A 13,680-nucleotide genomic window follows, 5' to 3' on the forward strand; every position below is an offset into this window, starting at 1 on the left:
AAGAAGGTCTTTAGAACATTGGAATGGGCAAGTTTTCCAGTGTTTATAAAATGAGTTGTGCAATCTAAACCCAGGGATATTGTGAAATTCCATTCAGTGGAGGTCTGTGGAAGCAGACTGGATTTTCATCTCTCCAAGATATTTTCTGTTCTTGAACACCTAATAGTTTTGTATTTTAATAGTGAGATGGGATCACCAGCAGAGTATTCCTGCAGTGGAGTTAGTGGGCCCACGCTCCTACCCAGTCACCCAGCATTGGTGACAGGTGGAGGGAAGATGGATGGATGAGGTGGATGCCAGCAGGATACTTCCATAGATGCTGCCGAGGGATGACTGGAGGCAGGGTGGGAGGGAAACCCCAAAGAGGCTCCCGGAAGAACTCCCTGCAGCATGGGCAAAGCCTGATGGGAAGCAAGACCATTCTGAGAGATGTCAAGTAAATGGATGGCTCATGTTGTTCCTAATAACGGGGTAGCCTTTAAGGCTGGATACAGCTCATATTAGCGATCAAATTTAATGGGTACATTGCCAGTAGCTTGAGCCATTTACAGTGACCCTTCTCCAGGCAGCTCGGAGAAATGGCGTTCTGGGGATGGAGACACAACTCTTGGACTGAGTCCCTACCTCCCCAGGCAAGGCAGAGAGGGAACGGAGAGGCTGTGAAGCAGCAGGAAGCTCTAGGGGAGAAGCAGGGAGGCAGAGTAATCCAGAGAGTTCCCAGCTAGACATCTAGCGAGGTATTCCCTTTAGACCTTGAGTTTGATGTGAGCAGGAGTGTGTCTGTTATATCATACTCTCCCAAGCGCTTAGTGTACGGTGCTTTGCACACAGTTAAGTGCTCAATCAATATGAGCAATGAATGAATGAGTCCTCTGCCTTAGGCCATGAAGAAACACCTAAAAATCAACACGACCTTCTAATTTATGAGATCTTTAGACCACAAGGCTTCATAGTCATGGACTTCCTTGACCTCAAACATGGGGAATTAACCTCGAAAATTTAATCACAAAACCTTGTTTATTTAGTTATTCATAATACATACTAAGCACTTTCTAAATGTCATACCCTGTGTTAAAAACTAGGGTTGATCCAGGATGATCAGAGTAGACACAATCTATGTACGGTGTGGTGCTCACAACCTAGGCAGAATTTTAAGCCCCATTTTCAGCTGGAAGAATTCCTGCCACCCAATTGTCTAGTAAGGCTGTTGCAGACACCCATATCAAGACTAGAAAGATACAGTGGTTTTTTTTTTCTTTTGCAAATTTCTTTGATAAATATTTTGGAAATGAAATCACTTAGGCGTCTCTTTTTGAGTAATAGAGTTGATGAATTCTTTCTCCTTTCAGCCTTCCAGGAGACATTTCAGATTTATTAGGAGTTTTGATTTTGAGTCAGAAATTCATTTTGGACATGACATTAAGATATATATTTTGGGGTTGAATTGAGAGGAAATTGGCAAAATATTTTTGTTTAAAGTCATATTTTGCTGACGGGCATTAGAGTGGAGCAAGATATTTTCAGCCAGTGTTTTTGATAAAGGTCATTGGATTGATAAACAATATTTTGCTTAAAAGAAATATCTGGGCTTGTGTCATGAACAGCTTTGAAGGGCTATTTTGATAAAAAGCAGACCAAGATTTTAGGACGCTTGGGAGGTGATACTGTGGAATCACCAAGTGAAATGACTAAGAAGTAGTAGTAGAAACTATTTACTGAATGCCTTTAGGATGCAGAGCACTGTACTAAGCATTGGGAAGCATGCAACTGGTACATATAACATTCCCTGCTCACAAGGAATTTATTACTCCCTCACATGGGAGATGAAAAATTGTTAATTTGCTATTCAGAATGTTTTGGGTCTTAGATGCTGTTCTTAAATACATCACGGACATCTTTTTCCATCCTGTTCGACATTGACTCTACCCGGGTCTCTAACATTGCCAGCATGGAACCTGTCAGCCGTCAGATGGGCTGAAAGTTGATTTTGGAAGCTGAAAGCGTTTCATTCATTCCATTTTTCACCAAACAAGTTTGGTTCACAGGGTTCAATTTTAGTCATTATGCAATGTCAGATGACTAATTTCAGCATGTTACCCCTTTCAAGACAAAGTGAGGCTGCAAATGTTCTTGGTAACTGCTGGCCTAGTAATCTGTTTGCTTGAAATCCTCTATTTTCCTGTCCAGTTTTAAAATTGCGCCTTTTTTGAAAAGGCTGAGCTTTCTATTTGGGCAGAGACAGCCAAAAAATAAAAGGGGAGTGAGGGGCTTTTGCAATGCAAAATGAAATACTTCGGTAACAAGCTAGCTTAGGTAGAGATTAAAAATGGGGAAAATGATCCCCAAAAGTCACGTTGTTCAGCTGTTGACATTGTTCTGTGTGATTCTGGATGTCAGACTGGGTAGATGTATAATAATGACTGAAATGGTACATATTCACAGCGCAGAATGGGTCCACAGAAAAGAAAACTTGACCCCCCTCTTTTTTTAAAAAAAGGAAAAAGATCAAATCTATTTTACATGAATTGCTAAGAAACTGTGATAATTGGTAAAAACGGCCTGGTAGAGGAGGTAAAATTCATCTAGCTGCTTGATTATGGCTTGAGCTAGTCAGAAAGGTACCATGGGGTTTTAAAGATAATAATAACTCTGTGTACTTTTCTGAGTGCAATTTAGCTCAAAGTACATTTTTTTCTTCATAGTTCCTGGATTGACAGGAGTCTGCATGGTGTTGGTGCTATTTTTAATGTTTACCGCTTCTACATACTTTATAAGGTAAGGCTCAATATTGCTGTTGGATTCTGCCTCCCACTTTTGTTGATTTATTGAGGTTGTCATGGACTTTTGTGTTATAGCAATCAACATTCTAAAAGATTCCATTCTTTGTTGCCATAACTTGAAGATCAAAGGGCACAAAGTTTAGAATTCTAATTCAACCAATTGATGGTATTTATTGAGCACCGACTGCATGCCGATCAAGCCCTTGGGAGAGTGAGCTTAGAACAGTGCTTGGCACATAGTAAGTGCTTACTTCTCTGTGGTGTGATCTTGGGCAAGTTATTTAACTTCTCCATGTCTCCGTGACCTTATCTGTGAAATGGGGATTAAATCCCGTTCTCTCCTACTTTGATTGTGAGCTCCATGTAGAACAGAGACTGAGTCCAACCTTATTATCCCGTGTCCACCCCAGTGCTTAGCACATAGTAAGCGTTTAACAAGTACCAAAAGTCCTCTGACTCCCAGGCATCTACTCTTTCCACTAGGCCATTCTCCTTATGATGGTTCAGTCAGTTGTATTTATTGAGCGCTTACTGTGTGTAAAGCACTATGCTAAGTGATGGGTGAGTGCAGTATAACAGAGTTGGTAGGCATGTTCCCTGCCCACAAGGAGCTTACAGTCTATCGATCAATTGTATTTATCGAGTGCTTACTGTGTGCAGAGCACTGTACTAAATATTTGGGGGAGTATGGTACAACAGTGTAACAGACACAGTCCCTGCCCACAGGAGTTTACGGTCTAGAAGGAGGAGCTTACAGTCTAGAGTCCTCAATCAAAACCACATCATACGCTATATGGAGCTGATTTGAAAATTCATTTGGGAAAAATAAGAGTAGCAGTGTTGCCTACTGGAAAGAGCATGGGCCTAGGAGTCAGAGGGACCTGGGTTCTAATCCTGGCTCTGTCACTTTTCTGCTGAGTTACCATGGGCAAGTCACTTAATTTCTCCGTGCCTCAGTTACTGCATATGTAAAATGAGTATTAAGATCATGACCCCCATGCGGGCCAAGGACTGCGTCCCACCCGATTAGCTTGTAACCACCTCAACACTTCCTACAGTGCCTGGCACATAGTGAGCACTTAACAAATAGCATCTTTTTTTAAAAAAGGGACCAAAATCTTCCTCAAGCTTCTGGTCTGTTTCTTACTACGGAATAGGAAACGTGGCATTAACTACCATTAGGTGGGTTGTGAGCTGGTTTCGGGGACGGGGGACACTAGCGTTGTAGTTGCCATATATCATTCCAAATAACCATCATCACTGAATAGTTGGCCAGCACCCACAGGGTGTATAGCAATGAACTCAGGGCTATTAAAAGTGAGAAAAATGTAACTCTGAAGCACTGCACTTATAAAAGGCACAATCCATATCTTTGTGTTTTTCTCAGTAGAGTGAAAAATGGGAAATCATTAGAAAATTTTGGAGAATGCCCTGCAGGTATCTAGAGCAGGAAACAGGCGGGAAATGAGGATGCACCAGCAGGGACACTTTGAACATCTGCCATTGTCAACTATGAGTTTTGGGGAGCAAAACTCCTTTTTCAGTTCCTAATTTTCCACTTCCTGTCAAAAAATGCCACCAGGCTTTAACCTGGTGTATGATTAGTCTATCGGGTACCTCTGGACTTCCCAACCTCTCGCTGTTTTGGTGCTTTTTCCAATAGCATTGTGGTATGCAGCACTATACACTCTGTTGCAACTGAGAAGTGTAATCTTCAAAACTGCTGCGAAGCACTCTATGAGAATCCTGTTCAGCGAAGCCTAAAGAAGTTCAGTTTCCCTTAGAAGGTGACATGAAGTGAATCCCCTGGCTTGGAACTTCCTCCCTCTCCACATCAGACAGACCTGCCCCCTACTCCTTCCACATTCATAGTCCTTCTAAAATCCCACCTCCTCCATTAAGCTTTCCCTAGTGAATCTCTCAGTGCCCTAAGACTTCTCATCTCTCCAGCCATCTACAGATGTAGAGTTATTTATATCCTCAGCACTCTTGCGTGTTTATTTTTTTAAATGGTATTTGTAAAGCGTTTACTATGTGCCAGACACCTTAAGGATCTCTCCTTGCTCGCTTTTTCTTTTACCTGGCAACAGGAGCTTGGTAACACCCTTTGAGGCCGTGATGGGCCGTTACTGAATCTATTTAGGAGGTAACTTTATTGCAAAACACAGCGGCTGTGTTTCAGTTGCCGAATGGCAACTGTCCTGTGAATCTGCATCCACTCAAAAAACAAACCCCCCTGACGCCTTTCAGCCTGCCTTTGTGGTGAAAATCAGACCACTGCTACAAAATGAGTGACCATGGGATAATTACCAGCTGGAACATGTAATGGTGTGATCACGGAAATAGGTCTAAAAGACCAGTATTCTAATGGGAGATATCTCTTCTAAAAAAGAATTTTATTTTTCTCTCCACCCAGGGTTTCTAATTTTGACATCTTCTGGTATACTCACAATCTCTTCTTTGTATTCTACATGCTGCTGCTGATGCATGTCTCAGGGTAAGTAAAAATCAGAGCTTAAAACGTGTCCCACCCTTCAATCGCGAAGAGGACAATGTAGTAGAGGAAGAAGGAATTAATTATGAGCGGATCTTGCCAATATGCCTCTGGGCACTCTCACATGTTTTTGAGTATCCCAATAAGTCACACTTCAGGCATGTTTGAGTTATTTTTGTAAACTGGGGGCCGAAATGACTCTCCCAGAGAAATGTAACTCCTGAGAATTTCTTTACTGGAAGTGGTAATGGTAGTTTTGGAGACCTGAACTACCACTGCGGTAGTATCTGCTTGACTGCATCTACTGTCTTGCAAAATTGGTACCAAATCAACACCGAAGTGTTTTCAAATGAAATGCCGAAGGCACTTTCCCATATCCGCTAATAGGCTCTAAAGATCATATAAAGATTCTCCCCCATGGTCCTCTAAAACACTGTAAGAGCCCAAGAACTCACCCCTGGTAAGTTTGTGTTTGTAATTCTAGAAACAATGTAACTCTCCACAACTGGAGAATTGCCTTCAATAGACTTCTTCATGTTTTATAGTTTCGTAACGGCTACATCCAGAGTAGCTAAAAACCAAGCAACAGTGAAAGAGCCAGGGAATCTATAATTCCCCAAACCATTGATCTGAAACCAGCAGGAGAAAATCTCACGGAGCAGGGCTAAATAAAGAATTATTTCAGCTGTAAGGATGGTAGTGGTGTGTTGGGTTGTATATGTATGCCCACTGTACAAGAGCAGAATTTTAGCAACTCACAGTCTGCTCTCTCGAGAAGTACTCAGATCTGCTGAAGTAGCATGGCCTAGTGGATAGAGCACAGACCTGGGAATCAGAAGGACCTGGATTCTAATCCAGGCTCCACCACCTGTATGCTGTGGTTAGTCTTTGGCATTCGTTCCTTTTTCGTTAATAATGTCACTTTCATTCATTCAGTCATATTTATTGAGCGCTTACTGTGTGCAGAGCACTGTACTAAGTGCCTGGGAGAGTACAAAATAACACTGCTCCTCCATCACCATGGCCAGAGCTTTAATGAGGCGCTAAAATCACCAATTTTAGTTTTAGCTGTTCATTTCCCCAACCCAGTTGTTGTTGAATGTAAAATGGCCAAAAGCAGAAAGTCTGAAATACAAGGAGTGAAATAGCGGGTGGGTACAAGTGATTCCTAGCGCTCCCTGTTTCCTCCCCAAAAGCAGAGGTTTGTAACATAAGAACACTTTTGTTTTTTAAAAAAAACGATTGCCAATCCTTGTTCAGACCCTCAACCCACCCACCGCAGTCTTCTGCTTTCTATAATAGCGGCAGGCTGTTTAGAGGAACCATAATGTGGCTGCCCTCCTTACATCCACTCCCATAGATCTGGATGGACCCTCTACACTTGTTTTTAATAGAAGTTAAACCAGATCTTAAAATTGCCTTCATTTTCATTCAGGCGGTAAGGGAGACAGTCCTGCCTTAGCTTACAGATAAGATTTTGTCAAAGACACTGCAAGCTTAAACATTAAGACAATGATGCTTTCCTTATCTGTAAATAAGCTAATGACTGAACAATGAAAGCAGTTCCCTAAGTCAAAAGAACAAACCTGTCTAAGTAGCAATGAGAGAGTCACAAAAATTCCCCTCCTTTCTCTCTATTGCGTCTCATCAGGGAAGCAGCGTGGTTCAGTGGAAAGAGCCTGGGCTTCGGAATCAGAGGTCATGGGTTCGACTCCCGGCTCTGCCACTTGTCAGCTGTGTGACTGTGGGCAAGTCACTTAACTTCTCTGTGCCTCAGTTACCTCATCTGTAAAATGGGGATTACCTGTGAAGCGCTTAACAAATACGAACATTATTAAATCAACTTGTACTTTTTGCCAACTTTTTCTACTTCTCAGAGTACGACAGGACTCTTCCTCTAAAATTTCCTGCTGTGAGACTCTCAGGGCAGAAATGATGGGCTTCAGTCCTCACCCGGGCCCAAGGGGATTATTGGAAGGAAAAAGCAATTATAAACTTGAGGCAGAGGTTGACTAGGGAGCACATTGTTACTGAGATGTGGCTCCTTAGCCTTAGTAATCATTCCCATTCAACACTCCCACGGCCGTCAGCATGGGAGTGATGCGTGGGCAGAGATTGTAACTCTGAGGCTTAAATGAGAAAGATAATGCTAGCGCAGTCCTAAAATACAAGAAGAAACAAGTCAATTGCGTGAAATGAAGGTAAAACGAGAGCCAATGAATGGATCGTGGGAGCTAAACTTTCTTTACCAGGATGGATAGGACATCACATCATTCCCCATTCTACTCCAACAGAATTCTACAGTTCCATACCATTATTCCCCTGGTAGGGGAATGGTGTTGGTGGTATTTTTTTTTCCAGCATACACAAAATCAATCAATCTGAGCTCTCACTGTGTGTAGATACAGTGTTCGGTAGAAGAGGACAGTCCTGAGTTGGTAGGAATGTTCCCTGCCTACAAGGAGCTTACAGTCTACGGGGGACACAGACATCAAAATAAATTACAGACATGTACATAAGGGCTGTGAGGCTGAGGGAGGGATGAGTAAAGGGTGCAAATCCAAGCGTTTGGATGACACAGAAGGGAGAAAGAATAGGAGAAATGGGAGCTTATTGTAGGAGATGTGATTTTTAATAAGGCTTTGAAGGTGAGAAGAGTGATAGTATGTTGGATATGAAAGGGGAGGGAGTTCCAGGACAGAGACAGGATGTGGGTCATCCAGATTCCTGATTCTTGGAGGGGGCCAGTGCTGACAGAATTAGGGAGATTCATCTGCCAGTGAGTACTGGATGCAGTGAAAAGACCCTGTGAAGACCTACAGCACAAATTTTCCTTGAAGGATTTTGCAAAAACACAACCCCTGTGTTTAGTTTAAGGAGGCCTGGGTACAGACCATTAAGATTTTCACTCGTGCATCGTGGGTTTAAGCCTCACCTGTGGTTCAAACACATTGGGAAAGGGAAAAATCATTTTTCTACATGTTTACTCCAAGGGAGGAAGCAGAAGCATGGAGATTAACTCAGTAACACATCTGTCAAACTGCCAAGGCGATCCTGCAACTTAAGTCACAATAATAGCTTTCAGAGAAATAGTTATTTGAGCAGCGCACAACAATTCATATTTATATGTCAGATATAGATTATTCTTTCACTTGGACATGAGATTGGGTCACAAATCATATTGTTCAAACAAAAGAATTAGCCTTTCAGCTTTATTTAACATTTTTGCGATGGCCTAAATAGCTTTTGGGGTTTTTTTTCCCCCAGGAAGTTCAATTTTCCTACCAGTAGTAGATTCCAAGTTTGGTAATGAAACTCACTGCCAAAAAGAGAATGATGAAGTGGACAAACTGCTGCGTACTAGTACTATTTTAATAATTGGCTTCTTTGTAATTTATGTCCTTGCCATGAGGCACATCCAAGAGATTGCAATAATTATGCCTCGCATTTACATAGAACTCTGACTTCCAAATGCTTTCACAAGGCTTAAAAGCCAGCCCCAGCCCAAGAGTTAATAAAAATACTCTGGAAGCTGGAGAAGTCGTCATTGGTCTTGTTAATGCTGCAAGGCATCATTACAGAAAGATTATGACAAGCAGAACAAAGACAGCAGTGAAGCCTTGTTTTCCACTAGGCAATAAATCAACAGATAATAGGAGGAGAGGAGTATTAACGCCTCAAATCTCAGACTCCATTGAATTTTAATGGGATTTTTCTGCAAGTTGTCAGTTTAGCCCTGGATCCAGCAGTCTTGTTCTAAAATGTGATGTATTACCATGATCACGAAAATGGAATTAATCTCATTTTAAGTTAAACATAATTTGTTGACAGAAAACATTCAGAAGCAGGATGTGGATTTCCTTAATGTACCCTTCCAGAACGTAAGATGATATTAGGTGGAGCATGAATCTCCCTGAAGCTTTAAGTGTTGAGCAAGATTTTGGCACTTATTTTTGGTAATATATATTAACCTATGACACCGGAGAAGGCTCAGATTGGACATGCTTCCAGCTCTCATGTCTGTATGCAGTCAGCTGGCTGTTAGACATGTTTTTGCAACCTGGGATAAACTGTATGACTGAAATAGAGAAATAGTTCAATTCCTTCTTCAGCTGATAGCTCGAACCTCCTCATCATATAGCTGGTGACGAGAAACCGAGTGAACTGATTTGAGTTTCACTTCCTTCCACTTCTCTGGCCTGTGATCTGATGGAGATGACTATGAGGCTGGAACCAGAGGAGAAAAGGAGTAAGCGGGGACAACCTTGAATCATTCTCCATGGGAAGACTCGGCCCAAGAATCATGGAGAGGGGGCTGCAGACAATCGTATTTATCGAGTGCTTACTGTGTGCAGAGCACTCTACTAAGTGCTTGGGAGAGTAATAATAATAGTGATGGTTTTTGTTAAGTGCTTTTTATGTGCCAAGCACTCTGCTAAATGCTGGGGTAGATAAAAAGTAATCAGGTTCTCCCATGTGGGGCTCACAGTCTTTAGCCCCATTTTACAGGTATCAGGCACAGAGAAGTTAAGTGACTTGCTCAGGGTCACACAGCAGACAAGTGGCATGACCAAGATTAGAACCCAGGTCCTCGGATTCATAAGGCTGTGTTCTTTCCACTAAGGCCACACTATTTGTCTCTAAATGTGGTGCAGTGTACTGATTATTTGCTGTAGACCAACTCTTAGTTGACCAAAGTGCAAGAGATGTTAGGTTATGCAAAACCTCTTCCACCCAAGGAAGAATCTGGGGGAACCTTAGAAACATGCTTCAGTAGGCAAAATATTTCAGTTGAGCATTTTACAGAAGCGGTGCATTCCTAGGGGATCTAAAAGCCGAATTTAACTTAATCTTCCTGACTATAGGAAGCACATTTATTTTTATTTTTTTGGCTAGAGGCAAAGTAAGCACAACTTGTCAGACACAACTGTAGGTCTATTTTTTAATCCAAATATAAGATAAAATGGTGTGTTCTATGATTTTTAGAAAGAAATGGGTTCTTGTGGAAGCACCAAAAGCCACAGATTGTTTTTTTAAGGGAACTCAACGGGCAGAAGGAAAGAAAGCATGAGACTCTATTACGGTGGATACAAAAGAAATTGCATTCGGTGGTGCGAGTGAGAATAGTTCAAGAGTGCTTTCTGTCTGCATAGCTTAAGGCAGTGGGACAATGTTTACCATTTGTTTAACCTTTTTTCTTGTCAAGGCCTGATAGATTTTTGTTGTCACCTGGAAGAACTTGTGTCTAGAGCTTCTTTTACTCACTTTTGGTTCAGTAACTCCGCCTGGAAGAGTAATAACCTCTCTAAAAATGATGTCCTGGGTATTTCATCATTGTCATTTGGCCCCTAACTCTCTGGAGAGTTGAAAGATGTCAAAACCCGCAAAGTAGGCACTTAACAAATACCATAAAAATTTCCAAGTTGGCCTTGTCGAAGGTCTTACGAAGAGACCAGTCTTATAGCTAGATCAGATCATCATCAACTAATTTGACTTTATTGAGCAATTGCTATATGAAGAGCACTATTCTAAGTGCTTCTGAGAATACAGAAAAGTCTGAAGACACAAACCCTACCTTCAAGAAACTTACAGTCTAGAGAGGCACTAAATAACTAAACCCAAGAAATGAAAAAAAGGCTCACCTCTGGAAAAGTTGGTAGTTGTGCTCCCCTTGTTAAATTCTGTGGGTCAAGATGGTGGTAAACTCAGGGTCAGTTGGACCCAATGTTTGGTACAAGGTGGCCTTTCTTCAGTTTCTAGGAAAAGGAGATTTCTGGGAAAGTGGTATTAAGTGACATGGAATTTCCCAATCTTACCCACTGAGGGGCCTGAGCAAATCTAAAATTAGATCAAATGTAATGGCGTTAACATTTGCAATACCAGCAAGAGACTCAATTGCACAAGTAAACGCCATCTAAAAATGCATTAGCCCCAATATTCCCTCATTTCACAGATAAACCTTTCTTCACTTCTAACTGTTCAGATTTTCTGACTAGACTTTTTCACCTTCAGCTAGGTTTTCATCAAGTGTAACGAACGGGACCTGAAAGGAGATTATGAAACATATTAACACATTCATCTAGTGATCTCTCAGAGTAAACGAACAATTTTATAGGGACACATTTATAAAATAAAGTCACTTAAAATGCCTACAAAATGCATTGCCTCCCTGTCCTTCTTTCACAGGAATCCTTTGGTATCTTAACCTTCTTTCACTCCAAGGGGCCACATATTTTTAGGTTTTGTAACTTTTCCGGCATGCTGGTGAGAGATCTTTGAGGTTGCAGTGCTGAGGAGATCTGAGGCCTTTTCACGTTCTATCCTAAATTCATTGTTTGAGAGCACACTTTAGAATAATTTAGAGCACAACACCATAATTAAACTAGTCCACAGGTGTGTCCTGTCGAAAATTCTTCCTCTGAAAGATTGCAAGAAAGTGTGATAATGGCCCTGCATGATATCCATTTTTAATGATGGGGGTGGACCGTCATCCTAAATTTCCTAACTTTTCCCTCTATTTCCCTAATTTTTGCTACAGTAACCCATTGTGGACCATGTGTCTATGAATAATGCATCCCAACGTTTCTTGATCTTACTGGTATTTTCTGCCTGCCCAAGTTTCCATGTTAACTAATTCCATATGTTTACCACCCGCTGTGTGAAGAAATGTTTCCTTTTGTTTATTTTGAAAGCAACATCTTCCCTCATGAAGAATTTCTCTGGAATAGAATTGTTTCCATACTTTCTCATAAAAAGCTAGATGATTTTTCCCATAGCATTTCAAAATTTCAGCTCTTTAATCTCTGCGACATCCCAGCGAAGTTTACACATCACTGCCAAAATGGGCTTAAGTCAATTTATGATTTCATCTTAATTCCGTCACTATCAATCTGGCTAGTCAATGGGCAGCGTTTCCATTGAATGCCAGAAGTAGGAGTGAGTACAGGTATTGAATCCCCATTTTGCAGTTGTGGACACTGAAGCACATAGAAGTTAATTATCTTGCCCAAGATCACAGAGCAAGCAATTGGTGGAGCTTGGATTTGAACCCAGGTCCTCTGACTCCTAGGCCTTGCACTTTCGACTAGACCATGCTGCTTCCCTTGAATTTGATAATCACTTCCAAATTATATTTTATTCACCACACTTACATCCACACTCTTCTGATTGATGAAGAAACCAAAACACTCTGGCATGCTGTAAAGCAAGAAATGGGGCAGATTCAAATTTGAGTCTCTGGTTCTCCAGTCTGGTCTCAGTGTTCCATGTTATGTGTCTGTGTTTAGGGAGAGAAAGAAAACCAAACAGTGAATTGAGGGGAAGGACCATTTGTTATTGTGTGTACACTGTGTGCAGGATATAGAGGGGGAAGGCACGTTCTTGGGTTTTATTATTTTTATTTGCTATATCTTTGAGAGCCAGTGAAAACTGTACATGTATAGGTTTTTCTTAAAATAAAACAGCCCGGGAACATCATGGGAATGTTCCCTTCGGGCTTCTACTAGAAATCGTGTGAAACAACTTCCCCATCCTAGGTTATTCAGAAGGAAGCTTGGGTTCTTCCTTAGGAATGCTTGATGATGACCCAAAAGTGTTCCATAGGAAGGACAAGCAAGACATTATTCATTTTGAGATCGATCACATCCTTAATCAGTGTTTTTTTCATCTGCCAACCATGGAGTGTAAGATCTGGGGCCATTCGTCAGAGGAACAGGTGCAGTTGGGATGCAGTGTGGCCTAGTGGAAAGAGCACGGGCCTGGGAGTCAGAGGGCCTGGATTCTAATCCTGACTGGCCACTTCTCTGCTGTGTGACCTTGGACAAGTCATTTGTGAACTCTCTCTGGGACCGGGATTGTCTGATTTGAGAATTTTGTATCTATCCTAGTGCTTAGGAGAACACTTGGCCCATAATAAGTGCTAATACCAATCAATTTCTTTTTTCTCTTTGAATGCTTTTAAGCATTTCTAAAGAATACTCATGAGGCATAGGTTGATTTCCATTGTTCCTATGTTTAATCTTGGTTTGTCCTTTTCCTTTTTACAGAGGGCTGCTCAAGTATCAGACCAACCTAGAGACACATCCCCCCGGCTGCTTGAATCCCAACCGAACCCACCACAAGGATATTCACCCAGCGGAGCATTTTTCTCAACGGTTTTCTGAATACGGCCCCAAGCCTTTCCCAGAAAGATATGGGAAATCAGAACCACTGATAGAAAATCGCTTTGCCAAAATTTGCATGGAGGAGCCTCAGTTCCAAGCCAATTTCCCTCAGGTCAGATTCCTCATTCAATTTGGGTCTCGGATATGTGGCAAAGTCTAGTAACAATTGTTGTAACTAACTGCTGTTGGCAACTGTGGAAGTTTCTCCCAAGGGATTTGCACTGACATGCTATTCTAGGAAAAT

The 13,680-nt window shown here is 41.6% G+C and overlaps 1 protein-coding gene across 4 annotated transcripts in view; it reads left to right on the forward strand.

The window, feature by feature from the left end:
* Nucleotides 1-13,680, forward strand: part of NOX4 (NADPH oxidase 4) — an 83,228-nt gene that overhangs the window by 26,587 nt on the left and 42,961 nt on the right. For all 4 annotated transcript variants that reach the window (XM_029048519.2, XM_039914973.1, XM_039914972.1 and 1 more), the window contains 3 exons: nucleotides 2,703-2,775; nucleotides 5,197-5,277; nucleotides 13,320-13,548. In XM_029048519.2, coding sequence (XP_028904352.1) covers nucleotides 2,703-2,775; nucleotides 5,197-5,277; nucleotides 13,320-13,548 — 383 coding nt within the window. The remainder of the gene's footprint in view (nucleotides 1-2,702; nucleotides 2,776-5,196; nucleotides 5,278-13,319; nucleotides 13,549-13,680) is intronic.

The sequence above is a fragment of the Ornithorhynchus anatinus genome, chromosome 20 (assembly GCF_004115215.2).
Source record: "Ornithorhynchus anatinus isolate Pmale09 chromosome 20, mOrnAna1.pri.v4, whole genome shotgun sequence".
NCBI classification, from domain to species: Eukaryota; Metazoa; Chordata; class Mammalia; order Monotremata; family Ornithorhynchidae; genus Ornithorhynchus; species Ornithorhynchus anatinus.